The sequence below is a fragment of the Gymnoscopelus braueri genome (assembly GCF_963280865.1).
Source record: "Gymnoscopelus braueri genome assembly, chromosome: 18".
NCBI lineage: Eukaryota > Metazoa > Chordata > Actinopteri > Myctophiformes > Myctophidae > Gymnoscopelus > Gymnoscopelus braueri.
In genome coordinates, this window is record NC_137618.1 from 47,905,876 (window position 1) to 47,928,315 (window position 22,440).

Genomic DNA, 22,440 nt, shown 5'->3' on the forward strand with positions numbered 1-22,440 from the left:
CTAGAGATAACTTTATCCCACTCAGAGAAGTACTGCTCTGGTTTTCCAATAGGAACTGATAGAAATAGATACAAAAGTCTTGGTAAAACATTCATTTTTACAGATTCTATGCGAGAGCTTATATTTAAATATGGAATTAAATCCCATCTATTGATATCGGCTAATATGTCCCTCCTGAGGGGGTCATAATTTAACTCTTCTAATTTGGATAAATCTTTTGGTAGTATAATGCCTAGATATTTCACAGATTGTTTGTCCCACCCAATTTTGTACCTAGAGCGAAGGTCTTGAGGGGGATTGTAATACATGCAGAGAGCCTGTGTTTTTTGTTCATTTAATTTGTACCCTGAATATGACCCATATTCACCCAGCACAGACATCAATGCAGGCAAGGTCTCTGTCGGGCACGAAAGATACAACAAAATATCGTCCGCGAACAAAGCCAGTTTTTGTTCACCTGCTGGCATTAATATACCTTTAATCGAATTATTCTGTCTAATCCATTGTGCCAGAGGCTCAATAAAAATTGCGAATAATACTGGCGAAATCGGACAACCCTGCCTAGAAGACCTTTCCAACAAAAAGGAGTCTGTGAGCTCACCATTGATTTTCAATCTAGCTGATGGTCTACTGTAAAGGGACTCTACTGTCTTAATAAACACCTGGTCAAATCCAAATTTTTCCATAACTTTAAACAAAAATTTCCAACGGACGGAATCAAATGCCTTAAACGAATCAATACTTATCAACATAGCTGGTATCTTATTCTGATTTATATGATTAATAACATGAATGGATCTTCTAATATTATCATGAGTTTGACGGGATGAAACAAAACCTGTTTGGTCCAAATGAATAATTTCGGGTATGATATTTTCAAGTCTTCGAGCCAAAATTGATGTGAACAGTTTATAATCCACATTTAATACACTAATTGGTCTATAATTTCCACAATCTAATTTGTCTTTACCTCCCTTAGGTATGACTGAGATAATCGCTTCATTCCATGATGCTGGAATCTCATTTTTTGTCAGGACCCAGTTGAAGGCCTTTTGTAAAATAGGTGTCAAAACCTCTTTCAGGGCTTTATACCATTCTGAACTAAATCCATCCGTACCTGGTGACTTATTAGCTTTCAACCTGGCTATAGCCGAATAAATCTCTTCTTCTGATATTAGTGACTTTAAATTCTTGTTTTGATCAGCTGTGAGAGTTGGTAAATTTAGTGAGTTGAGTAGGCTATGCATCTGTTCATCATTGGCGACATGAGGCTGAGAGTAAAGTTTTTTATAGTAGTCTGTAAAACATTCTTTTATTTCCTCCAATCCATGATGTGTAACCTTAGTACTTGAATCTGTTATTTTATATATTGTATTATCTGCTTGTTGTTTTCTGAGTTTATATGCCAATAATTTTGTGTATTTGCTCCCTCCTTCATAATATTTTTGTTTAGTATACATCATTTTCTTCTGAATTTCTTGGTTATATAACTGGTCAATTTGATTTCTTTTGGTTGCTAATTCCACTTTGATTCTAGGATCAATTGAGTCTTTATGTTTTGTTTCAAGGTTTTTCAGCTCTATTTGTAATGTATTGAGTCTTTCTGTTCTTTGTCTTTTAAGAAAAGATGCTAATGCAATCACCTTACCCCTCATTACCGCTTTACAACAGTCCAAGAGTACTGGTGGGGACACCTCACCGTTATCATTAAACTCTAGATAATCCTTTATATCCTTCGTAAACTGTTCTATTCTCTGTTCATTCAATATACTTGGATTGAACCTCCAAAGCGTGTTCCTTTTTCTATTTGTTGTAGCCAGGGAAAGATACACTGGGCAATGATCAGAAAGATCCATTGTTCCAATTTGACATTTTTGCACCTTATTTATATCTGTTCCAAATAATAAATGATAATCTAGTCTACTATAGCTCGAATGTGGGGATGAAAAGTGGGTATAGTTTCTAAGTGATGGATTCATATGTCTCCAGACATCCACCAGTCCCAATTCTGAAATTACTGAGTTTATCTTTTTTGTTATTCTATTAGATTGCGCTGGTCTCCGTCCTGAGGAGTCGAGGGGTCCCAAAGTTATGTTCAGATCTCCCGAACACACAAGGACCCCCTGCGCCTCTGTTGCTATCCTGTCAAATATTTGCATATAAAAGGCTGAATCTGAATTTGGGGGGATATATATATTATAAAAGGTAAACATATTTCCATCAATTCTTCCTCTGATCATTACAAATCTCCCTTCTCTATCCTTGATAGTTGAGATATGATCATACATTACTTTCCCAGAGATTAGTATAGCTACTCCTCTAGTATGTCTTGAACCATTTGAAGATGCATAAACATATTTAAATCCCTGTCTTTTGAGTTTTTCATGTTCCAGCCCTGTCATATGCGTTTCCTGAAGGAAAGCTACATCTATGTTTTCTTTTTTTAATTTTGAGATAATTTTCCTCTGTTTAACCGGATTAAGAAGCCCATTGACATTCAAAGAGATGAAATTTATCATATTATATCAGTAGTTAAATGCAACCAAATATTTCCAGTGCTATGTCGTATAAGATAGTAACCATCATGAATATGAATCACATTAAACAAATCAGAATAAAACAGAACTCCCCTTATTGAAACAAAAAACACACATGTATGACAACACAAAGCTTCCTTGGGTGACAGGTCTTTAAACCTGATAAATCCCCTGTTGGAGGGAGGAGGGTAAAAGCCCATCCAAGGGGTTGGGGCCCTCCCTAGTGGTGGAATGCGAAAATCACACCCACATTCCATTCCTACTAGAAAAGTCCAACTAAACTAAATCAGAATGCTAATCCACTCAATCAGTCATCAGAAAAAAACGAAAAACCAAGGACATGTTGCCTTACTTATATTACCAAGAACGGGTAACCTCTGAAGTTTTATGCTTAAACTCCCAAATCTTCACTACTTGCTTCTAGTCGCAGCTGGTTGCCATGTGAACGCCCTCCGTATGACCCCTTCCACGTCACCGTCAGGGTCCTCCGTCGGAACAGTCACTGGGATTCCCCTCTGGATCATCTCTTGTGCAGCAGCCCTGGCGTCTTCATATGTCCGTGTCCCGTTGCTCCATTTAATACGGATTTTTGTGAATGGGGTTTGGAATCCTATGCCCTTTTGTTTGAGCACTTTTCTAATTTCTCCATAAGATCTGCGTTTAACCATCACCTCGTTTGGGTAGTCATGATCAAAGAAGCACTGCTTGGCATTAACGTGAACCTTGTTTTTCCAGGCCAGGTGTAGAACAGCCTCCTTAACCTCAAATTGCAGAAAGTTCACGATAATAGACCTTGCTTTGTCACCAGGTGCTGGCTTCTTTGCCAAAGATCTATGGGCGCGCTGGATCTGGAGAGGCACGTCTTTTAATGGAAGCTGTGTAGTTAACAAATTGTCCACAAACTTGATCATCGAGTCTCCCTCAGAATCTTCATCCACTGAATAAATTCTTAAATTATTTCTCCGGGATCTGCCCTCCAAATCGATAACCTTTTCCCGTAGCTTGCGTTGTTCTTTTAGCAGACCCAGGAGCACGTCCTTGGACACGGTGCCACTTGCTTCCACATCCGAAATGCGTTGCTCTGCCTCGGCTATTGATTGACCGTGAGACTGGAGCGTCTCTCCCACCGTTGTTAGCTTGTTGTTGATTTCTTGTTTTAGCGCCGACATCTCCTCCTTAAAGTCCTTTTTCAGGTCCCCTTTAAGCTCAGAAATCGATGCCAGTATTTCTCTTCTGAAGTCGCGGAGATCTTTTGAAAGCGAGGCCATTTCGTTACCGTGTCCAGAGGGTTCCCCAGCTGCTTGGGCGCCGCCATTATCCACATGTTCTTGTACTGGCTCCATCGGGGTTTTTTTTGGAGTAGCTGTTTGTTCAGTTACCCACTGTCTCAAATTCCTTTGACTTTTCCTAGGTTTACCCCCACTCATATCTTATACATTCGAAAGTTTTTTTATCACAGTTTTTCGAGTGGGGAGTTTAATTATAACTTGATTGAGGGAGAGCAAACGATTACACGTCTGCCTCAGTCATGGCTGCTACCGGAAGTCGGGTTTAATGTATTTTAATGTGTAGTTTATTTTGTTTAGTTTCTACGCATTTGTTGAAAAAGAGACCTTGGTCTCAATGGATTTTTCTGAAATTAAGTTTATTATTTCATTATGATACTGCAGTGTAGAGTTGTCAAACATGTACATTTTCCATACATATAGTATCGATCCGGAATACTTGAATGAGTTTTGGAGATTTGACACAATATCGATACGAGCTGTGTATTCTCAGTCAAGAAAGCCACATGCATTTTTCTCTCGCTGACAGCAACACTCCCACCCACTCTGACACACACACACACACGTTCTGCTTTTGAAAATAGTCATAAGTAATGTCTTACGTTACGCATACCGTGAAACATAGTCAACGAGCTAAACATGGCGATATGAACCTTTAAGGTTGTTCAGGTTAGACCAAACATTGCACTGAAGTCTCTTCAGAAAACATTCTCAGTACTGAACTCTTTTGTTAGAACAACGTTTTTCTCTTGCTCAGCAGAAGAGACGCAACACGTCCTGGTTTTACCTGTGGCTGCAGTGGTGCATCCGTCTCCGCCATCGCTGCTGAACCTGGGCTCTCTTGAGTTTTACTGTTAATGGACAAAATACAAATAAATAATGAACAGCAGGATCTCAGAGCTGAGGTTTGCTTGGAAAGGTTCTTTTTTATGAGATCGAAAGATAACATTCTATGGAACTACGACAACTGATACTCACCCCTCAATCAATCAATAACATTCAGTCCCCAGCTTAGTGATAGGAACTTGGGAACCATTTGTACACTCTCAAGAGTTAAATTAACACTCAAGATTTCACAGTGTAGATTGGGGTTCCAGCAATAAAATAAAATACATGTGGGTCCGTGACCCAATATCCAGGTCTTAAACCCCAGCATCCGTATTCTGGGGAAAACTTTTGCAGAAAATAGCCGATCTACAAGCTCACAACGAGTCACAAAGCGACGCGTTGTAAGCTTGTAGATCGGCTATTGGGTTTAACCCATTAAGACCGGGAACGCATCTGTGTCATTTTAAGATTTATTTGGCTATTCAAAAATAGCAGATCTACAAGCTCATAGTGTGGCCAAATACATGTCATTTTGGGGGTCTTTGACATGAAAAATTTGGAGCACCACTGATGTAGCAACATACGGTTAGGATTTAAAAAACTTTTTTAGATATGTATTTGGCCGCAGAAGCCCATCTCAAAATGTTTATTTTCAAAGATTTATATGAAAATATATATTCAAAGATTTGCACACATTTTCACGTTTTTTCCCAAAGAAATAGCAGATCTACAAGCTCATAGCTATGAGCTTGTAGATGAATTTGAATAGCCAAATAAATCTAAAATGACACAGATGCGTGTCATTGATATGGAGTTATCAGTGCCTTACGTGTCACCGGGGTCTGCAGCAGTGTCGACCCAGCACATGTGTCTGTGTGCCGGCCAGTCTTGTGTCTGACAGTGGATGGAGCAGTAGAAGGCTTTCCTGCAGCGCACACAACGGAAGTTCCCTGTTGGGACCACAGTGACAGTACAGCTTAAATACTGGTCAATATCTAAAAAAAACAATATCAGTTTCTTTTTTCATATAATTATGTGGAAATTACTTACAAAGGTGACCCTACAGGTAATAGAATGCTGATTTTGACGAGTGGAGAAAGGGTTAAATGTCGAGCATTCAAAACTACTGTAGATATATTTGCAATGCTCAGGAAGCCTCTCTACTGTAAAAGGTTAAAGTACAGTATACTGTATATATATGTATCCTTATATTTGTTTATAGGGAGTTTAGGTGACTTTGCCAGACTTGGGTTAGAACTTCCTCCACTCGTGACAGAATGTTGGGGGCGTGGCAGATTTAGCTGTTCAAACACCCTTTTCCAACATTTATAAAACATATTTATTGTTTATGAAAATAAACAATAAATAGACCTAGAAAGCCTATACACCTTTAGCCTGGCATTGGCCAGACTGATAACGTGGATTCACTCTCACGTTCCTCCCCGGTATCAGTCTGGACTTCGGCCCATAGGGAGCGAGTATGAGAAATCAGAAAAGGATTCTGATGCTTTTCACTGTTGTACGGACAGCAGTTGAAACGCAGTCACTGATTGGCCCGATCATTTTCTGATTTCTCATACTCGCTCCCCATGGGCCGAAGTCGAGACTGATACCGGGGAAGAACGTGAGAGTGATTCCACGTGATCAGTCTGGCCAATGCCAGGCTAATACACCTTTCAATCCGGGAAAGCATCCGTGTCATTTTAGATGTTGCTTTTAGATTTTCAAATAAGAAATTGAAGTTTTTCATAAAACTTAGGTTAGGATTTAGACAGTGTTTTTCAAATCAGCCTCAGGTCTAAAAGGGATTTAGACCTGAGGCACATAAGTGCACATAAGCTCACAACGCGTCCAGGTTTTGAAGTTTGTAGATCGGCTATTTTCGCTGTTTATTGTACAACAAAGTAAAGTATTTACGGCTTACTTAACTGTTTTAGTTAACCTTTTTGATGTGGAGTCTTCCCTTGTTGTGTGATTTGACCTTCCCCCTCACTAACACTATGATGAGATTACTGTACCTGTTGGAATCCAGGCCTACTAATCAATGCTACACACAAACTTAGATTTATCATTTAATTCCGTTGCTGTCAGGACTTTTTGTGTTTCTTTTTAATTAGTGCCCTACTTGATCATACTACAGCGTCACACAAAAGCATTAAAAGTAGCAGATCTAAAAGCTCACGTGTCGCGATGTGACACGTTGTGAGCTTATAGATATGTCATTTTCAAATAGCCGATGTAAAGTGGTAAAACTTAGCCTAGTTGCTACTGCTTTTGGGCTTGTTTTCATAGACCTGGCTGCTTGTTTCTCTTGCGAAATCTGGCAACGCACTGATTACCTGCATTACACCTGCAGCCTATTAGGGAGGTGGTCACCAGATATTGAATGAAGCAGCAGAACAGGGCAATGGCGCCGCCCTGGAGAAGGGCCAGGAATAAGGTGAATAGAAGAATATCTGAAAAAGACATCAGGGGCCATATTTTCGCCGGTGCCTTACCCATTATCCCTAAACTTCTTTGCCATTTCTTTTACTATTTTTAAAAACGTTTTCAAATCTACATCGACACATTGTGAGCTTGTAGATTGGCCATTTGAACTATTTGAAAATGTTTTAAAAAATAGTAAGAAGTTTAGGGGATAATGGCACCGGCAAAAATAGGGCCCCTGAAGTTTTCCCCAAAAGCAAAAAAAGGCTGATCTACAAGTACATTGGCTATTTTACCCAGGCGACACCATCGTACACAAAGTATAAAATAGGGCTTAAATGGTTAAAGTGTCTTCATACAACATGAGACTTTCATCAGGACATTCCCCTTTGATCTGGCTCCAGTTTTGTAATGTAGAGTTTTGAATAAACCTTAACGACATTTTCCTTTGGAAAACAGTCTTACATCATGTGATATGTTGGAGATGACAGTACTACTTACCTTGCTTACTGCAATAGTTGCACAAGTTCACAATCACTTCTGGAAGCTGTGAAGGTGCAGAGAATTGTATCAAAATTAAAATAACAGTGGAGCTCCGAATAGAACAAACTGGTTAACCCGTTCAATCCGGGAACGAACGCATCTGTGCAGGCATGCAAACAGCCCCGAGGTGAAAAAGGTGACAACATGTTGTTTTCTTTCAGGTCAGGTGTCACACAATTGCCCTATTTGGGTTCAAAAAGGTGACTGTAGCTGAAAAGTGACACTTTTGCATGTCTGATCTGTGTCACTTTAGATTTCTTTGGCTGTTCAAAAATAGCAGATATACAAGCTCAAAGCACAGCACCGAGTGCCACGCTATGAGCTTGTAAATCTGCTATTTTTGAAGAAAAAAAAAAGTGAAAATGTGTGCAAATCTTTGAAAATATATACAACTCAAATCTTTTCTTCTGGGGGTCCCTGGAACAAGATATTGTGAGATGGTTGGGGGGGGGGTCCCCAGACAAATACATATAATTTTGGGGGTCCTTCACAATTTTTTAAAAACTGATTTTAGAAGACATTAGTAGAATCCCCAGAAGCAAAGATTTGAGTTAAAAATGTTAAAAAACAAATATTCAAAAATGTGCACACATTTTCATGATTTTTCAAATAAATAGCAGATTTACAAGCTTGTACGAGCTTGTATATCTGCTATTTTTGAATGGCCCAAAGTATAAAATTATGGTTATAGCTAAAAATCTAAAATGGCACAGTATGTGTACCCGAATTGAATGCGTTGAGATAGAATGGTGGTTCTCAAACACCTAATTTCAAGGACCCCCATAACTCTGAGTGTACAAAATGAAACCACATTTGGTTCCATTGTTAAATGGACCTGTAAGGGTCCATTTAGAACCCCCTCAAGGAACCCTGAGGGTCCTTGGACCCCACTTTGAGAACCACGGAGATAACATGCTTAGTTTAGTGATTGTTCCAGCAGGAACCTGATACATACTGATGAGTGATGATCACTGCTCACTGAATTTGCACCCCCTGCAACAAAGAAAAACAACAGTTAAGCGCATCATGCTTAATGAGGTCATCTACCTTTAGTTATAAGATTTTCTTTGGTCAAAACAAAAATGGTTTGCTAAAAAAGTTAAAGCTCTATTATTCTGATCATTGCTATAGACACACACGGCCGGAAGAGGGGCGCCTACAAATTCACGCCCACTTTTGACACAGCCCCGCTACTCGAGGTTCTACTTGATGAACTGCAGCTCTCAATGCAATCTCTATGAGAGGCATTGTAAAATACCGTAATTTCACTGGTTAACTACTGAGGCTGTAGCGATTTTTGGGGTGTTCTAATAAAGTGTCCCATTTGTTTAATGTATCCTTTTTAATATCCCATCTGTCATCTCGATAATATAGACAATATACTATAATATACTCCATCAGTGTGTCAAAAGTTCTAGCTTCTGAAATCTTACGTTTAAGTGGTCGCATGGTATATACGTCACGGACGCATCCCTTGAGGTTTTCAATACCCAGAAAACCGGCGAAAGTGGCCGTTTTCAATATGTTTTGGTCATTATCTCTGGAACAGAAGGTCCAATCTGCTCGGTTCAAAGCTTGTTGGATGCGTGACTTTGAGGACATTTAGCACACAGTGACATATTTTCGGGTTGTTTGGGGTTTCTAGGGGAGGCGAGATCTTAGTTGGGCAGGCGACCGCCTGTCCTTCCTCTACAGTGGGTACGCCACTGGTCGGCGCTCGTAAAGACAGTGATGTCACTGAAATGCGACAACTTGTCTGCTGTCTACCCTCTGCTGTGTTAACATTATGGGTAACTCGTTAAAGTGGCAAATTAAATGTGAAACGCATCAACTATTAAGAAAACAAGATGATATGTTGACAAAGACACTCCATACATTTGGAAACATATTTTTATTTAAATCAATATCGTCTCCAGTTAATGTAGGAATATTTTAAAAGTAGGCTAACTCTCATATCCTCTCATAGGGAATGCATTGGCAGCTGCAGTTCATAGTTCTCACGGACCTCGAGTAGCGGCGCTGTCTCAAAAGTGGGCGTGAAATTTGTAGTTCCCGTGTTGGTCTATAGGTGTGCTGCCCATTTTTTGCCAATCAGGAGAGAGTACCCATTTATCAGCTTGTATTGTGTTCCACGTCCTATTTCACTTGTCTATCTTGTATCCTGTATGAGTTCACTCTGATTGGATGAAATTGGTATCCCGACCTGAACATTTATTTTCTCTTCATTAACCCATTAAGACCTGAGGCCGATTCTAAAAATGTTTTCGAAATCCAAACAGTTTTTTGAAAAAAAATTCAGATATACAAGCTCATAGCGTGGCACCGAGTGCCGCGCTATGAGCTTGTAGATCTTCTATTTTTGAATAGCCAAAGAAATCTAAAATGATTAATGTCAGAATATAGAGCTATTTAACACTTTAACTAAAATAAGAATCACTTTCTGCTCCTTCAACTAGTAGCTGATAATCCCTTTTTAGGAAAGCTTTGGTCATTGGTTATTTTGGTTATGATTTAAGTGCAATTTTAGGGTTATTTTTCCTCAAGCCTAAAAAATACTTTTAGTTACAAACTAGGGGTGTCCACCATTCAATTTGATTTCAAGGTCACAAAGTTTCCTTTTTTTTTTTAAATCACATTGTGGAAAAGAAGAAGACATGTCGAATTCTGGTGGCTTTTTGCAGCAAAATTCAAGCAGTACCCCTCTGCCATCTAGTGGCTGTTTTTTTAACTGCAGTTTGGACTTTACCAGCAGGTTTGATCGATTGAATACTTTATTAGCATGATTGTCAACAGTGCAGGTAGTACGGTCAATGGTTATGCTAAAGGACGCATCCCTGGCAGCCCAGGGGCCACCAGTTGCCCACCTTCACTTAATGCGGCCCTTAGGTTAATATCGGAATACTGATATATTATTGCAGCTATTTCAGCTGTTACAATTCCAAACATGCAAACATGACCCGCTTTAATGACTTCAGTCTATATTATTATAGCTTAATGACTAGTATAAAAATTCTATTGTCTTTAGTATGTCCAATGTATTTGTATTTAAGTTCATGAAGTTAATATAACTAAGTGCATTTGAAATTAAATAAAAATACTTTTCAGGATTCCAATTCAAAGATAGCAAAAAGAAAAACAGGATTCCAATTCAAAAATAGCAGATCTACAAGCTCTGCGACGCGTTTTGAACTTGTAGATCGGCTATTTTTGCTACTTTTGTGTGACAAAGAATGGCGAAGTACGGCATTAATTTACGAAAAAAAGTTAAAATACAGAGATAAGAGGTGTCTGCCCGACAGTATATGCAATGTGGCCCTCTGGAGTGAGTGTGGAAATATAGTGGCCCTCTACATCATCAAAGTTGCCCACCCCTGGTATATGGAAACACATCCAGAACCTGTGATATAGTACTTTACATGGCAAGTTTCACGTAGTTCTTGTGTAGTGGAAAAGATCTGTGACTGTCAGTACTGTGGTACCTGTACCTGTCATGAAGGCCGGGGTAACTGGAGGGGTAGAGGAGGGCTTCCTCAGAGGAAGGTTTGGACCGGCCACAGTGGGACCGCTCATGGTTTCAATCTACAAAAAGAACAACATACAATAATCATCTACTGTAAAGCCTGGCGTTACACTTCATCACATAACAGTGTTGTGTGCCAAAGAATAACAGACCTACAAGCTCACAACACGTCACAGTCCGCTATTACCAAACACAACACCCATTATGCCACGAAGCCTAAATTAGAACCCCTTGGCTTAGAAGGTTAAACCTTTTCATAGATAGCTTCATAGACTTGTTTGACAGCAACTACCATTTTGTAGTGTTTCAGTTGTATTTTCAGACCCCCTGTAGTAACTCTGAGGACCCCCTAGGGGTCTCGGACCGCCTGTTGAAGACCCCTGCTTTAGAGTTCAATACGATAAGATGTACTGATATAATACATTAACTGTGTTCTAACGTTCTCAAGATGGGGTCCGGGGACCCCCAAGGCGTCCCCAACAAAATTAGTTAAAATAATAATTTTCATAATGTTAATCGCTACTTTATACTTCATACACTACACTGCTATCACAGTGTGACGCGTTGTGAGCTTTTATAGATCCAATAAATCTTGGTAGGTGGGGGTCCACAGCCAAATACATTATTAATGTGGGAATCCTTGACATGCAGGTTTGAGAACCACACTGTCTGTTATAACTTATACAGCATTCATACATAATCCTAGTCATTGATGGGTTTCAATTATTTTTCCATGGCTACTGAAAAAGTTTTGTAACTAAAACTTTCATAAAATATCCATTAAATAAACCTTACTGGAGGTAATGTGAGGGCGACTTGGATTCACACACTTTGGCTGGCAGGGTACAAACAGCTGCATCTCATTAAACTAATTAGGCCTAGTTCAATTCATATGGACGTTTATTTGAAGCCATAATATTTTTAAGACATTTTATTTATCTATTTCTACCATAATGTAACCATTTCATGGTGGAACAACAGTGCATTATATTATACAAGAAAGTGCAACAACTAACGTTCAAGATCAGTTCCAGCCAGGTCATGCAAACTGCGTCATACTCAGTATTGTAGCCATAGATCACACGACGCTCGTCCGTCACGAGCGTCATGGCTGAACTTCAACATAGTGTTTGCACTTTCTTCCTTTACATCTACATAAATGTTCATATTTCAAATATAAAGTGCTGACCTCATGGCCACGGATGTTACAATTGTGTACGAGCCCTCAGAAGTACCAGTATCTTCCGTATTGTTCAATGAAAAGCATTTTAATTCGATCTGTGGCCATTTTCTTCACGCTTTCAATTACGAGACCCTATTGGTTGGGAGGTGTATTGCACTCAAATACATTACAACTCTATGAGGAAAATGGCCACTATCGGATTAAAATGCTTTTTATTGAACAAAACAGAAGATACGGGAACTTCTGAGGGCCCGTACATAATTTTAACATCCGTGGCCATGAGGTTAACACTTTATATTTAAAATGTGAACGTTTATGTAGATGTACGGGTTGTAAATGGAGAAAGTGCAAACACTATGTTGAAGTTCATCCATGACGGTTGTGACAGACGACCGTCATGAGTCGTGTATCCATGGCTATCAATTAGTACTACGGAGTAGCTCCTTTGGTTAATTTTACATAATTCTTCCAGGAATATAAAGTACAAAACAAGCCTTTTGTGTCCCGAGGTACTGAATCAAATCTCCATGTATTGGATGAACAAAACACTTTAAAAGTTGAACAAAATGTGAAATCAAAACCAACAGGTGGCTGCTGCTATAATCACCATGCCAGGCCTCTTTTTAATTAACTTCAATTACGAGATAAATAAATATATTCATTAATCCAAGACAATCAGATCAAAGGACGTTAGAAATGCATATAACTGTGCTCTCTGACGACACTGAGGAATAATTAAGAACCATGAATGTTTGTTTTACCAGATGGAATATAGAGGAGAGTCCTCGATGCGTCTTGATGGATAGAAGTGTTGATCCGGTAGAAGGACCCGGATGCAGAGGTGGAAAAGGTACTCACATTTTTTACTTAAGTAAAAGTATCAATACTGCAATGTACAGTAGAAATACTTTGTAAAAGAAAAAAGTCCGGAATTCAAAATGTACTTGAGTAAAGGTGCAAAAGTATTGCTATCAAAATGTACTTTAGTTTAAAGTACCAAAATTAGAAAGTAATCATTATGCAGAATGTCCCATTTCACAAGTTTTCAAAATAAAAGGGATACAAATATTTTGAAAGTAGCACTGATGCAGACGAGATTCGATAGGGACACACTCTGGGTGTGACCGTTGTTAAGATTGAGACCTTTGCTGTTGCATCAGTAAAACACTTTACACTTCACAGAAAACACGTTTTCCCACCTCAGGGATAAAAGCCTTAATAATACCAATTTTTTTTGTTCCAGCCCATCGCTGACAGAATGTAAACTACTTATCCTAATGTTTAGTGGTGGGAAAAGTGCTCAAATTTGTATACTTGTGTAAAAATATCAATACTGCAATATAGAAATACTCTGTTACAAGTAAAACTCCGGAATAAAAAATTTACTTGAGTAAAAGTACAAAAGTATTTGCATCAAAATGTACTTTAAGTCCCAAAAGTAGCCTACTCATTATGCAGAATGTCTTATTTAATTTCACAACTAGTGTTCAAAATGTATAAATCTTTTGAAAATAGCAGATCTACAAGCTCACAGCGACGCGTTGTGAGCTTGTAGATCTGCAATTTTCAAATAGCCGAAGTATGATGGATAAAGTGGTTAATGCATGTTTTGTAATAATAATCAAAATCTACAAAGTAACATAACTAAAGTTTTCAAATAATTGTAATGGAGTAAAAGTAGCCTACAATATTTGCCTCTGAGATGTAGTGGAGTAGAAGTAAAAGTATTAAAAACTGTCAGGGGTCCATCAGAATACAGTAATAGCATTATTTAAACTAACTGTACCTGATTTAAAACGCTGATGATACTGGAATTGTTTTTGATCAGGGTCAGTGTTGCCAGATTTTGCGTGCCAATTATTTGGCTGTCAAATAATTGTAGTGGAGTAAAAAGTACAATGATTGGACCTTTTTACCTTACTAAATACCTAAAATAATTACATGGATATTTACATAATGAGACTTTTGCTAGTTCGCTACAGACATTGTCTGAGCTCTGAGTCCCTGCCAACAATCCTGTCGGCCCCAATTCAACACCTTTAAGGCTAGCTTTCACCTCTGAGCAAAGTCCCTTTAAAATAATATTTAACACAGCATAAATCAATTTTCTGTAATAAACAAGTGAAATGATTTGTATTCAGTCATCAATCTCAGACCCTAAGGTTTGGATAAATGCTACTTCAGACCTTCAACACCATTAAAACAAGTCATACCATTTAAACCCTTGGTCAACTGAAACTAAAAAGGATGAATATGCAATAACAAGCACTGTTAATCACACAAAAATACAATTTTAATAAATGAATGCTGGAATGAATGATTATTTACATGGATATTTACATAATTTAGATAAGATATTTACATTGTGAGACCACATGAGTATAGTGCTGTGTAATATCATTGACAAAGCAACATTTCTGTAGTGAATCACCGTTCATTCAGTACGAGCACCACTCAAGTATTGCATCACAAGTGCTGTCAAGTAGCATTAAAGAAATAGCAAGACCATCAACAAAGGAGTGATGTATACAACGTAGTTGCAGAATACTGACACTTTGGCAAATCCCCCAAAATGGACACAAAGCACAGCGGCTTTAAAGAGTCACTGAGTGCTGTTGGTGAATGTTGAATCATCATCACGAATGTCTTGTCGTTGAAGTGCATGTAATGCATGGTACAGGGAAAACAACAAGTCATCAGCATTCGACTGGTACGTTCTCCAGCAGAGGAGCAGCCAGGTTCTGAACAGCAGGTGACTGCAGCTCAGGGAGGAGGGAGATGTTCATCAGCTTGATCCCTGAGTATTTCCTCTTGACCACCTAGTGGAGAGGGAACATTAGCATTAGTATTCATACCATACCACTTTATTGTCAGCTCTCTCGCTATCACTATCACATTATCACTCTCACTATTCATCTATTTAAACAACCCCATCTTAAGGGCAGTCCACACCAATGCAACTCCTCGCAACTGCTAGTTGGGGGTAATGGTTGCAAGGACTGTCATTGGTGTGGACTGGCCTTTACTCCAACTTCCAAATGCCTTTGTTTGCCAACTCACCTGGAACTCTGTTTTCCCCTGGTTGACGACAACGACATTCTTTGCCATGTGCTGCATGATTGGCTGGAGGTGAGCCTGGTCATAGGTGGTGTAGTACTGCTCTGTAGGAGTCTGTAACACATGAAGAAAAAACAACTAGAACCAAAAGACAAAGTGTCCAGCTAGCCATCTGTACTAATACAAGCCAACATATCCATGTATCCATTATAGGACCACAATGGAAACAAGTCCCCAGGACTTTTTTGTGTTATCCTTTTAGCCTAAATGTGACTGTACCTTGTGCTGTTTACATTTCTGACTAATAAAGTATTCACTCAATCAATTAATGTCCCCCCATTGATTGTAGTCAACTCACCCATGGCAGGCCATCCAGCAGCTGGGAGAGACACAGGGAAGCAGCAGCGATCTCAGAGGGCCGGTAGTGAACCATGTCGTAGTCGAGGAGTGTCAGCTCCATAAGATAGTTGGCCAGCGTGTGTATCTTCATAGTAGTCTAGAACAACAAACAACACTATTGAAAAGCCTGCTTGCAAATAAAATGCCAAAACCTCTGCTACATCTTTAACCATTTTAACCATTTGACCAGCCACCACCTGTGTTCACTTCAGTGTTAATTTTGTCGACTAAGACTAAGACTAAAAGACTTAAGGTTTTGATATTTAGTCGACTAAACTAGACTAAGACCAAACAATTTTCAGAAGACTAAATTAGGACTAAAAGTAAATGGTGTGCTATTCAAAAGACTAAGACTAAATCAAAATTTGCTGTCAAAATTAACACTGGTTCACTTTCATCCCAAATCTGATTATTGTCCTATTCAGATTTGAAATTAGATTTGTTTTATCAAGTCTGAACAGCATAAAACCTCATGGAATCAGACTTTTGCTAATCAGATATGAACCACATTCCTAGGTGGATTTAAATGTGATTCAAATCTGATAACTAAATGTGTGTCTCAGTCCGGACACTCTGACACTGAAGCCTGATTTATACATTTTCCGCGCGACCGCAACAGCACAAGCTTATAACATGTCACATTGTGAAGTCTTTTTGAGATGCGAGGTGAGTAGTAGATCTGCTATATATTGTGTCTCATGTGTCTGAATACAAAACAGTCAGTACTAATGATCAGATTTGAGAAACAAATGAGATTTGCCTGCAGTGTGAATAAAGCCTTAGTGCAGTGGGTCCAGTCTGATGTTAGTATGTTAATGAACCATGTGAACAGTGCAGTGGTGGAAATACTACTCAAATGTTTTATTAAAGTAAAAGTATCAATACGGCAATGTAGAAATACTCTGTTACAAGTAAAAGTCCCAAATTCTAAATTTACTTGAGTAAAAGTACAAAAGTATTGGCATCAAAATGTACTTAAAGTACAAAAAGTTAAGGTACTCATTATGCAGAATGTCCCATTTCAAGTTTTCTAAATGTATACAAATCTTTTGAAAATAGCCGATCTACAAGCTCAAAACGCGTCGCGATGCGACGTGTTGTGAGCTTGTAGATCGTCTATTTTCAAATAGCCAAACTATATATAGAGATTAAGTGGTTAATGTATGTTTAGTAATAAAAATCTAAAAAGTAACTAAAGTTTTCAAATGATTGTAGTGTAGTAAAAGTACAATATTTTCCTCTGAGAAGTAGTGGAGTAGAAGTAAAAGCATTGGAAATTGGAAATACTCCACTAAAGTAAAAGATACCTCAAAATTGTACTTAAAGAACGACTTCACCGATTTTCAACCTATCTTCATATAATTGGTCCTCACTAATACTCATGATAAAATGGTACAATTTCTTAAAGAACGACTTCACCGATTTTCAACCTATCTTCGTATAATTGGTCCTCACTAATACTCATGATAAAATGGTACAATTTTTTTCTAATTGGTCTGTGTCTCCTAGGAGGGCTGTGGACAGTCCAGAAACCCGTCTACCAGTGACATCATCGTTAGGCATGATTTTTTTTCCAACAAGATTTCAATTTTCTTATTTAGATTTTTATTAACACGAGAACAATGGCTTCTTTTATTGCATTGCAACTTTCCAGGAATAGAAAGCCTGCAGTTTCTATTAGCTTGGATTCCCCATTGATGATGTCACTGGTAGACCACTGGTAGACCTCCTCTGAGACACAGACCGAGTAAAAAAAAATTGTACCATTTTATCATGAGTATTAGTGAGGACCTATTATATGAAGATAGGTTGAAAATCGGTAAAGTCGTCCTTTAAGTACAGTACTTAAGTACAATTACTTTACACCACTGGAACAGTGTGATCACTACATCTTCTATGTTAGTGAACATTGTGGACAGAGACTCACGTTTGCAGCCTTGGAAGCTCTCCTGAGGAAGTGCAACGGCAGCGGGCGTCCCAGCTCAAAGTCGAGGGACCTCAGCATCACTTGCTCCATCTGTCTGATCTGAGCGGATGTGAAGGTGTTGTCTGTGGCGTCGGCAAAGTCCTGGATCGCTGGGCCGTCTCTGCTCCACAGCTTCTCCTCGTACTTTGAGGCCAGCAACATGGCAGTGACACCAACAAGCTGGAGCTTCTTCCGTGAAACTGGCTGAACCTGTAATAACGTCACAACAACTTATTAAAAACTGAACAAAACACAAGAGCACATCAAATGTCAAAACACATGTATAAGTTGCCCTTACTTGCAGAAAACGATCAAAGATGGCAACCGTCAGATACAGCGTCTCCTGCAGCAGCTGGAATCTGGAACGAATCAGGATCAGCCAGCTGATTAGGAGAGTTCTCATGTGTGGCGTTATGTCGCTGCCCTTCAAATACCTGGGTCGCACAGCCTGCTGTACCTGTACAAACAAAACATTTCATTATTACACTGCTGTAAGACAGCGGGTCACATCATGTAGTAAGAAACATGCCTCTGGCAGAGTGGTGGAAGAAGTACTCAGATCATTTACTTAAGTAAAAGTAGCAATACCACAATATAAAAATACTATGTAGGTAAAAGGCCTGTGTTCAAAATGTTGCTTGAGAAAAAGTACAAAAGTATTGACGTCAAAATATACTTAAAGTACCAAAAGTAAAAGAACTAAAACGTTTGAAAATAGCAGATCTACAAGCTCACAACGTGTCGCAATGCGATGCGTTGTGAGCTTGTGGATCGGCTATTTTCAAATAGCCTAGGTATAAAATATGGCTAAATTGGTTAATGTATGTTTTAAAATATAATAATTTATATCTGCAAGTTACTAGTAACTAAAGTTTTCAAATAATTGTAGTGGAGTAAAAGTACAATATTTGCCTCTGAGATGTAGTGGAGTAGAAGTAAAAGTATTGAAAATTGGAAATACTCCAGCAAAGTAAAAAATACCTCAGAATTGTACTTACTGTAAGTACGGTACTTGAGTAAATGTACTTAGTTACCACTGCTCTGGCATCACGTACCTCTAGATCCATTAGATGTGCATATATGTCTTTCACATATTCAGAACAGAGCTGGGGCATGTCTGAGTCCCCTGCATCAATGTCCTCTACTGTGAGGAGCGGCTCAGAGAAGGCCTCCTTCATGGAAACACCTGCAGGTTGTTCTGGGACAGAGGAGGGAGTAGAGGCCTCCTTCATGGAAACATCTGCAGGTTGTTCTGGGACAGAGGAGGGAGTAGAGGCCTCCTTCATGGAAACATCTGCAGGTTGTGCTGGGACAGTGGAGGGAGCAACTTGAGGAGGTGCCTCGACTCTGACTGGCTGTGATTGGGTAACAACGGCTACTTTGGGTTTCTGGTTCAGGGTCGTTTTGGTTGAAGGATTGCTCACTCCAGTCCTCTGAGAAGGAAGAAAATTAAATAAAATAAAGATTAAAACATATTCTTATTCAGGGTTTAACTGTAGCTAATATGTATCTTGTGTATAGTTTAAATCACTGGTTCTGTACATGGGTTTCAAGACCACCAGGAGTCCAAATGGACCCATACAGGTATGTAATAAAGAGTGTATATGAAATGTTATGGTGCAGAGTCTGCAGACTAGCCAAAACTCACTCTGGACTCCAGGATCTCAGCCCTCCACACCTTCCTATCATTCATCAGGAGCTCTGCAGTGTTGCTACTAGCTCCAGTGTCGCGCTGCAGTGTGTCTACGTAGGTGGTGCACCTCTTTCCTCTCCTAGCTGCACCTTGGCTTGGCTCCCACAGTGTCAGCTTGCTCGCCACCAGTTTGGAGTGCCTGACACAGTGTCCTGCCAGCCTCATCCTTCTCACTCTGACCTCGTCCCCGACCCTCGGGAGGACTGTGTAGACGACGTCCACGTTTCTGGTGTGGTCCAACCATGGCATATCGATGGCCATTTGTAGCATTGCGGCATCATCCACAGCGTTTTCCTGTTGAGAGTGGACAAATGGAACCAAATGGACCCTTACGTTAGAGGTGTGTAACTCTGAGAGTGTACACGGAACCAAATGGACCCATGAGGGTCAACTTGGTTCCATTTGTTTAAATTCACAGTTTAAATTAACTCTGAGGATTTTGTTGTGTAGATTGAGGTCCCGGTCATAAAAAAAAGAAAAGAGTCCTTGAGTTAAGAAAGGTTTAAAATCATGGGTTTAATAATTACCTTGCTCTTAGCTGCCTTTTTGGCTAAGTTGGAAAGCTGGGCTTTCCAAAGAAAGATGGCAGCTCTCTTTGGAGCACAGACGTTGGCCTTCTCCATGTGTGAACGTTTCTCCACGTTCCTCATCTGTTCAGTTATAAACATAAAAAATAAAAACAGAAACAAAAACGGTTACAAACAGTTGTCAGTTAAAAACAGTGGTGTAAAGTAACGTACATTTAAAGTAAAGTACATTTACTCAAGTACTGTACTTAAGAACAGTTTTGAGGTATTTTTTACTTTACCTGAGTATTTCCTATATTCTGTACTTTTACTTCTACTCCACTACATCTCAGAGGCAAATATTGTACTTTTACTCCACTACAATTATTTTAAAACTTTAGTTACTAGTTACTATGCAGATGTATATATTACATTATAACACATACATTAACCACTTTAGCCCTATTTTATACCTAGGCTATTTTAAACATTATACCTAGGCTATTTTAAACATTGTTTTACTTTTACTTTTGGTACTTTAAGTACATTTGGATACCAATACTTTTGTACTTTCACTCAAGTACATTTTTTTATTCAGGACTTTTGCTTTTAACAGAGTACTTCTACATTGCAGTATTGATACTTTTACTTAAGTAAAACATTTGAGTACTTTTCCCACCACTGGTTAAAAAACAATAGCAAATATTCACATTGGAAAGGTTTAGAATCAGTGATTTCAATGTTACCTTAGTGTTAGCCACCTTGTTGTTGGCAATGTAGGAAAGCTCTGCAAATGCAGTCTTATCTCTCCAACTCTGCTTGGCTTTCCAATTGGAACTGCCAGTTCGCTTTGGTGGATTCTCCATCTGTTCAGTTTACAAACATTCAAACACAGAAACAACCGTTAAAAACTACGTGTTTAGTTAAACAGCAACGGTCAAAATGCACTTTACGTTTAGAAGGTTCAAAACACACTCCAATGTTCAAAACATTCAAAATCCACTCAAACAACCAACGTTTAAAAGCCGTTGATCGACCACAAAACATGAACAAACAGCGACCAAGACTGCACGGACACGATAAAATAACGTCAAATAAGCCACAAAAACAGCACAAAACAAGAGACTCAAACTCAATGCACGTCGCTTGTCGACCAGAGCAGTGGTTCTCAGACGTTTTCATGTCAAGGACCCCCAAAATGATATGTATTTGGCCGCGGGCCCCCATCTCAAAATATTTTGTTCCAGGGACCCCCAGAAGCAAATATTTGAGTTACAAATGTTCTCTTTAAAACATGTATATTCAAAGATTTGCACAAATTTTCAAAAAAAATTGCAGATCTACAAGCTCATGAGCTTGTAGATCTGCTATTTTTTAAACCCGCCCGGACCGTACCCGCCCGGACCCCACTTTGAGAACCAATGGACCAGAGAACAGATCTTCAAGCTTCAACAAAAACGTCCGTTAGAAGTTTGGAAGATCAGTTCAAACACCCATAATGTTAACGTTTTTAGCCTTAACGGAAAAATAAACAAGCACAACTAGTTATGTTTCATAATCATTTGACTCACCGTAACGTTAAAATCCACCGAGGAGACGATCAAACCGTTAAAGTGTTAAACTGTGGATGTAACGGACAGTAAATGTCTCTTTGATGCAGTGATGTCTTTGACTCTCCTCCTCAACACTGAATGCCAGACACGCTGCTTCCACTCACTGTCCACACTTCAATAACCACTCCCCCCTCCTCTGATTGGCCGACTGTCCGCATGTGCAGGCGGAACGCGCGCCGCTCATTGGTCGTTCAGGTCATGCAAACGGAGCCGTGTGATCCGTTTTAGAAAAAAGGAAATAAAGAAACGTGTTCCGGTAGTCCGGTAGTGGGTTCCGGTTGGTATCAAATTGTTTTTGTTCCCCACATAATGCGAATCAATAGTTTAGTCTCGCTAGTCGCACTACGAGTTAGAATAAAATATGAACATACCAAACGGTTATTATACCAAAAGAAACGAAACGATTATATCAAACTAAACACATTTTAAACCAGGGGAATCATTTTGGAGGTGCACGGCACCAGTGGTTCCGGTCATATGTTCCGGCTGCCTGATGACGTAAACTTATTTCCGTTCCGACCGGATCAGAAACACGAAACCGGTATTGATCCCAGGCTAGATAGAGAGCAGAGCTACAAGCTCACAATGCTTCACCTCCGTGACGCGTTGTGAGCTTGTAGATCTGTGATTAGACGGAGCAGTTGTTGATTTGACTGGCCAATCACAGCGGGTCTTTTGCTTGTGTGATTCAAATGACGCGACTCAGACGCGCCCACTTTTAAAGCACGTTGTTTTGTTTTGTTTTGTTTTGTTTTGTTTGAAACCACGTGGAACATGTTAGTAAAACGTCATTTCTGAAGGACTATTTACCGCCCCGCCCCCGGGATTTCATTTCCCTAACTTGACTTTTTACTAATAATTGTAGTGGAGTAAAAGTTCAAT

The 22,440-nt window shown here is 39.3% G+C and overlaps 1 protein-coding gene across 1 annotated transcript in view; it reads right to left on the reverse strand.

Annotated features, from left to right (window-relative positions):
• Window positions 1–14,734: 14,734 nt before the first annotated feature.
• The window catches only part of LOC308073398 (uncharacterized protein), a 38,790-nt gene continuing 31,084 nt past the window's right edge, over window positions 14,735–22,440 (reverse strand). Inside the window, exons 9-17 of the mRNA XM_080412272.1 lie at window positions 20,692–20,811; window positions 19,967–20,089; window positions 19,395–19,733; window positions 18,802–19,179; window positions 18,045–18,203; window positions 17,708–17,956; window positions 15,740–15,877; window positions 15,385–15,495; window positions 14,735–15,143 (exon numbers count right to left, since the gene is read on the reverse strand). Of these exons, the coding sequence (XP_080268398.1) occupies window positions 15,021–15,143; window positions 15,385–15,495; window positions 15,740–15,877; window positions 17,708–17,956; window positions 18,045–18,203; window positions 18,802–19,179; window positions 19,395–19,733; window positions 19,967–20,089; window positions 20,692–20,811 (1,740 nt within the window). The 3' untranslated portion in view covers window positions 14,735–15,020. The remainder of the gene's footprint in view (window positions 15,144–15,384; window positions 15,496–15,739; window positions 15,878–17,707; window positions 17,957–18,044; window positions 18,204–18,801; window positions 19,180–19,394; window positions 19,734–19,966; window positions 20,090–20,691; window positions 20,812–22,440) is intronic.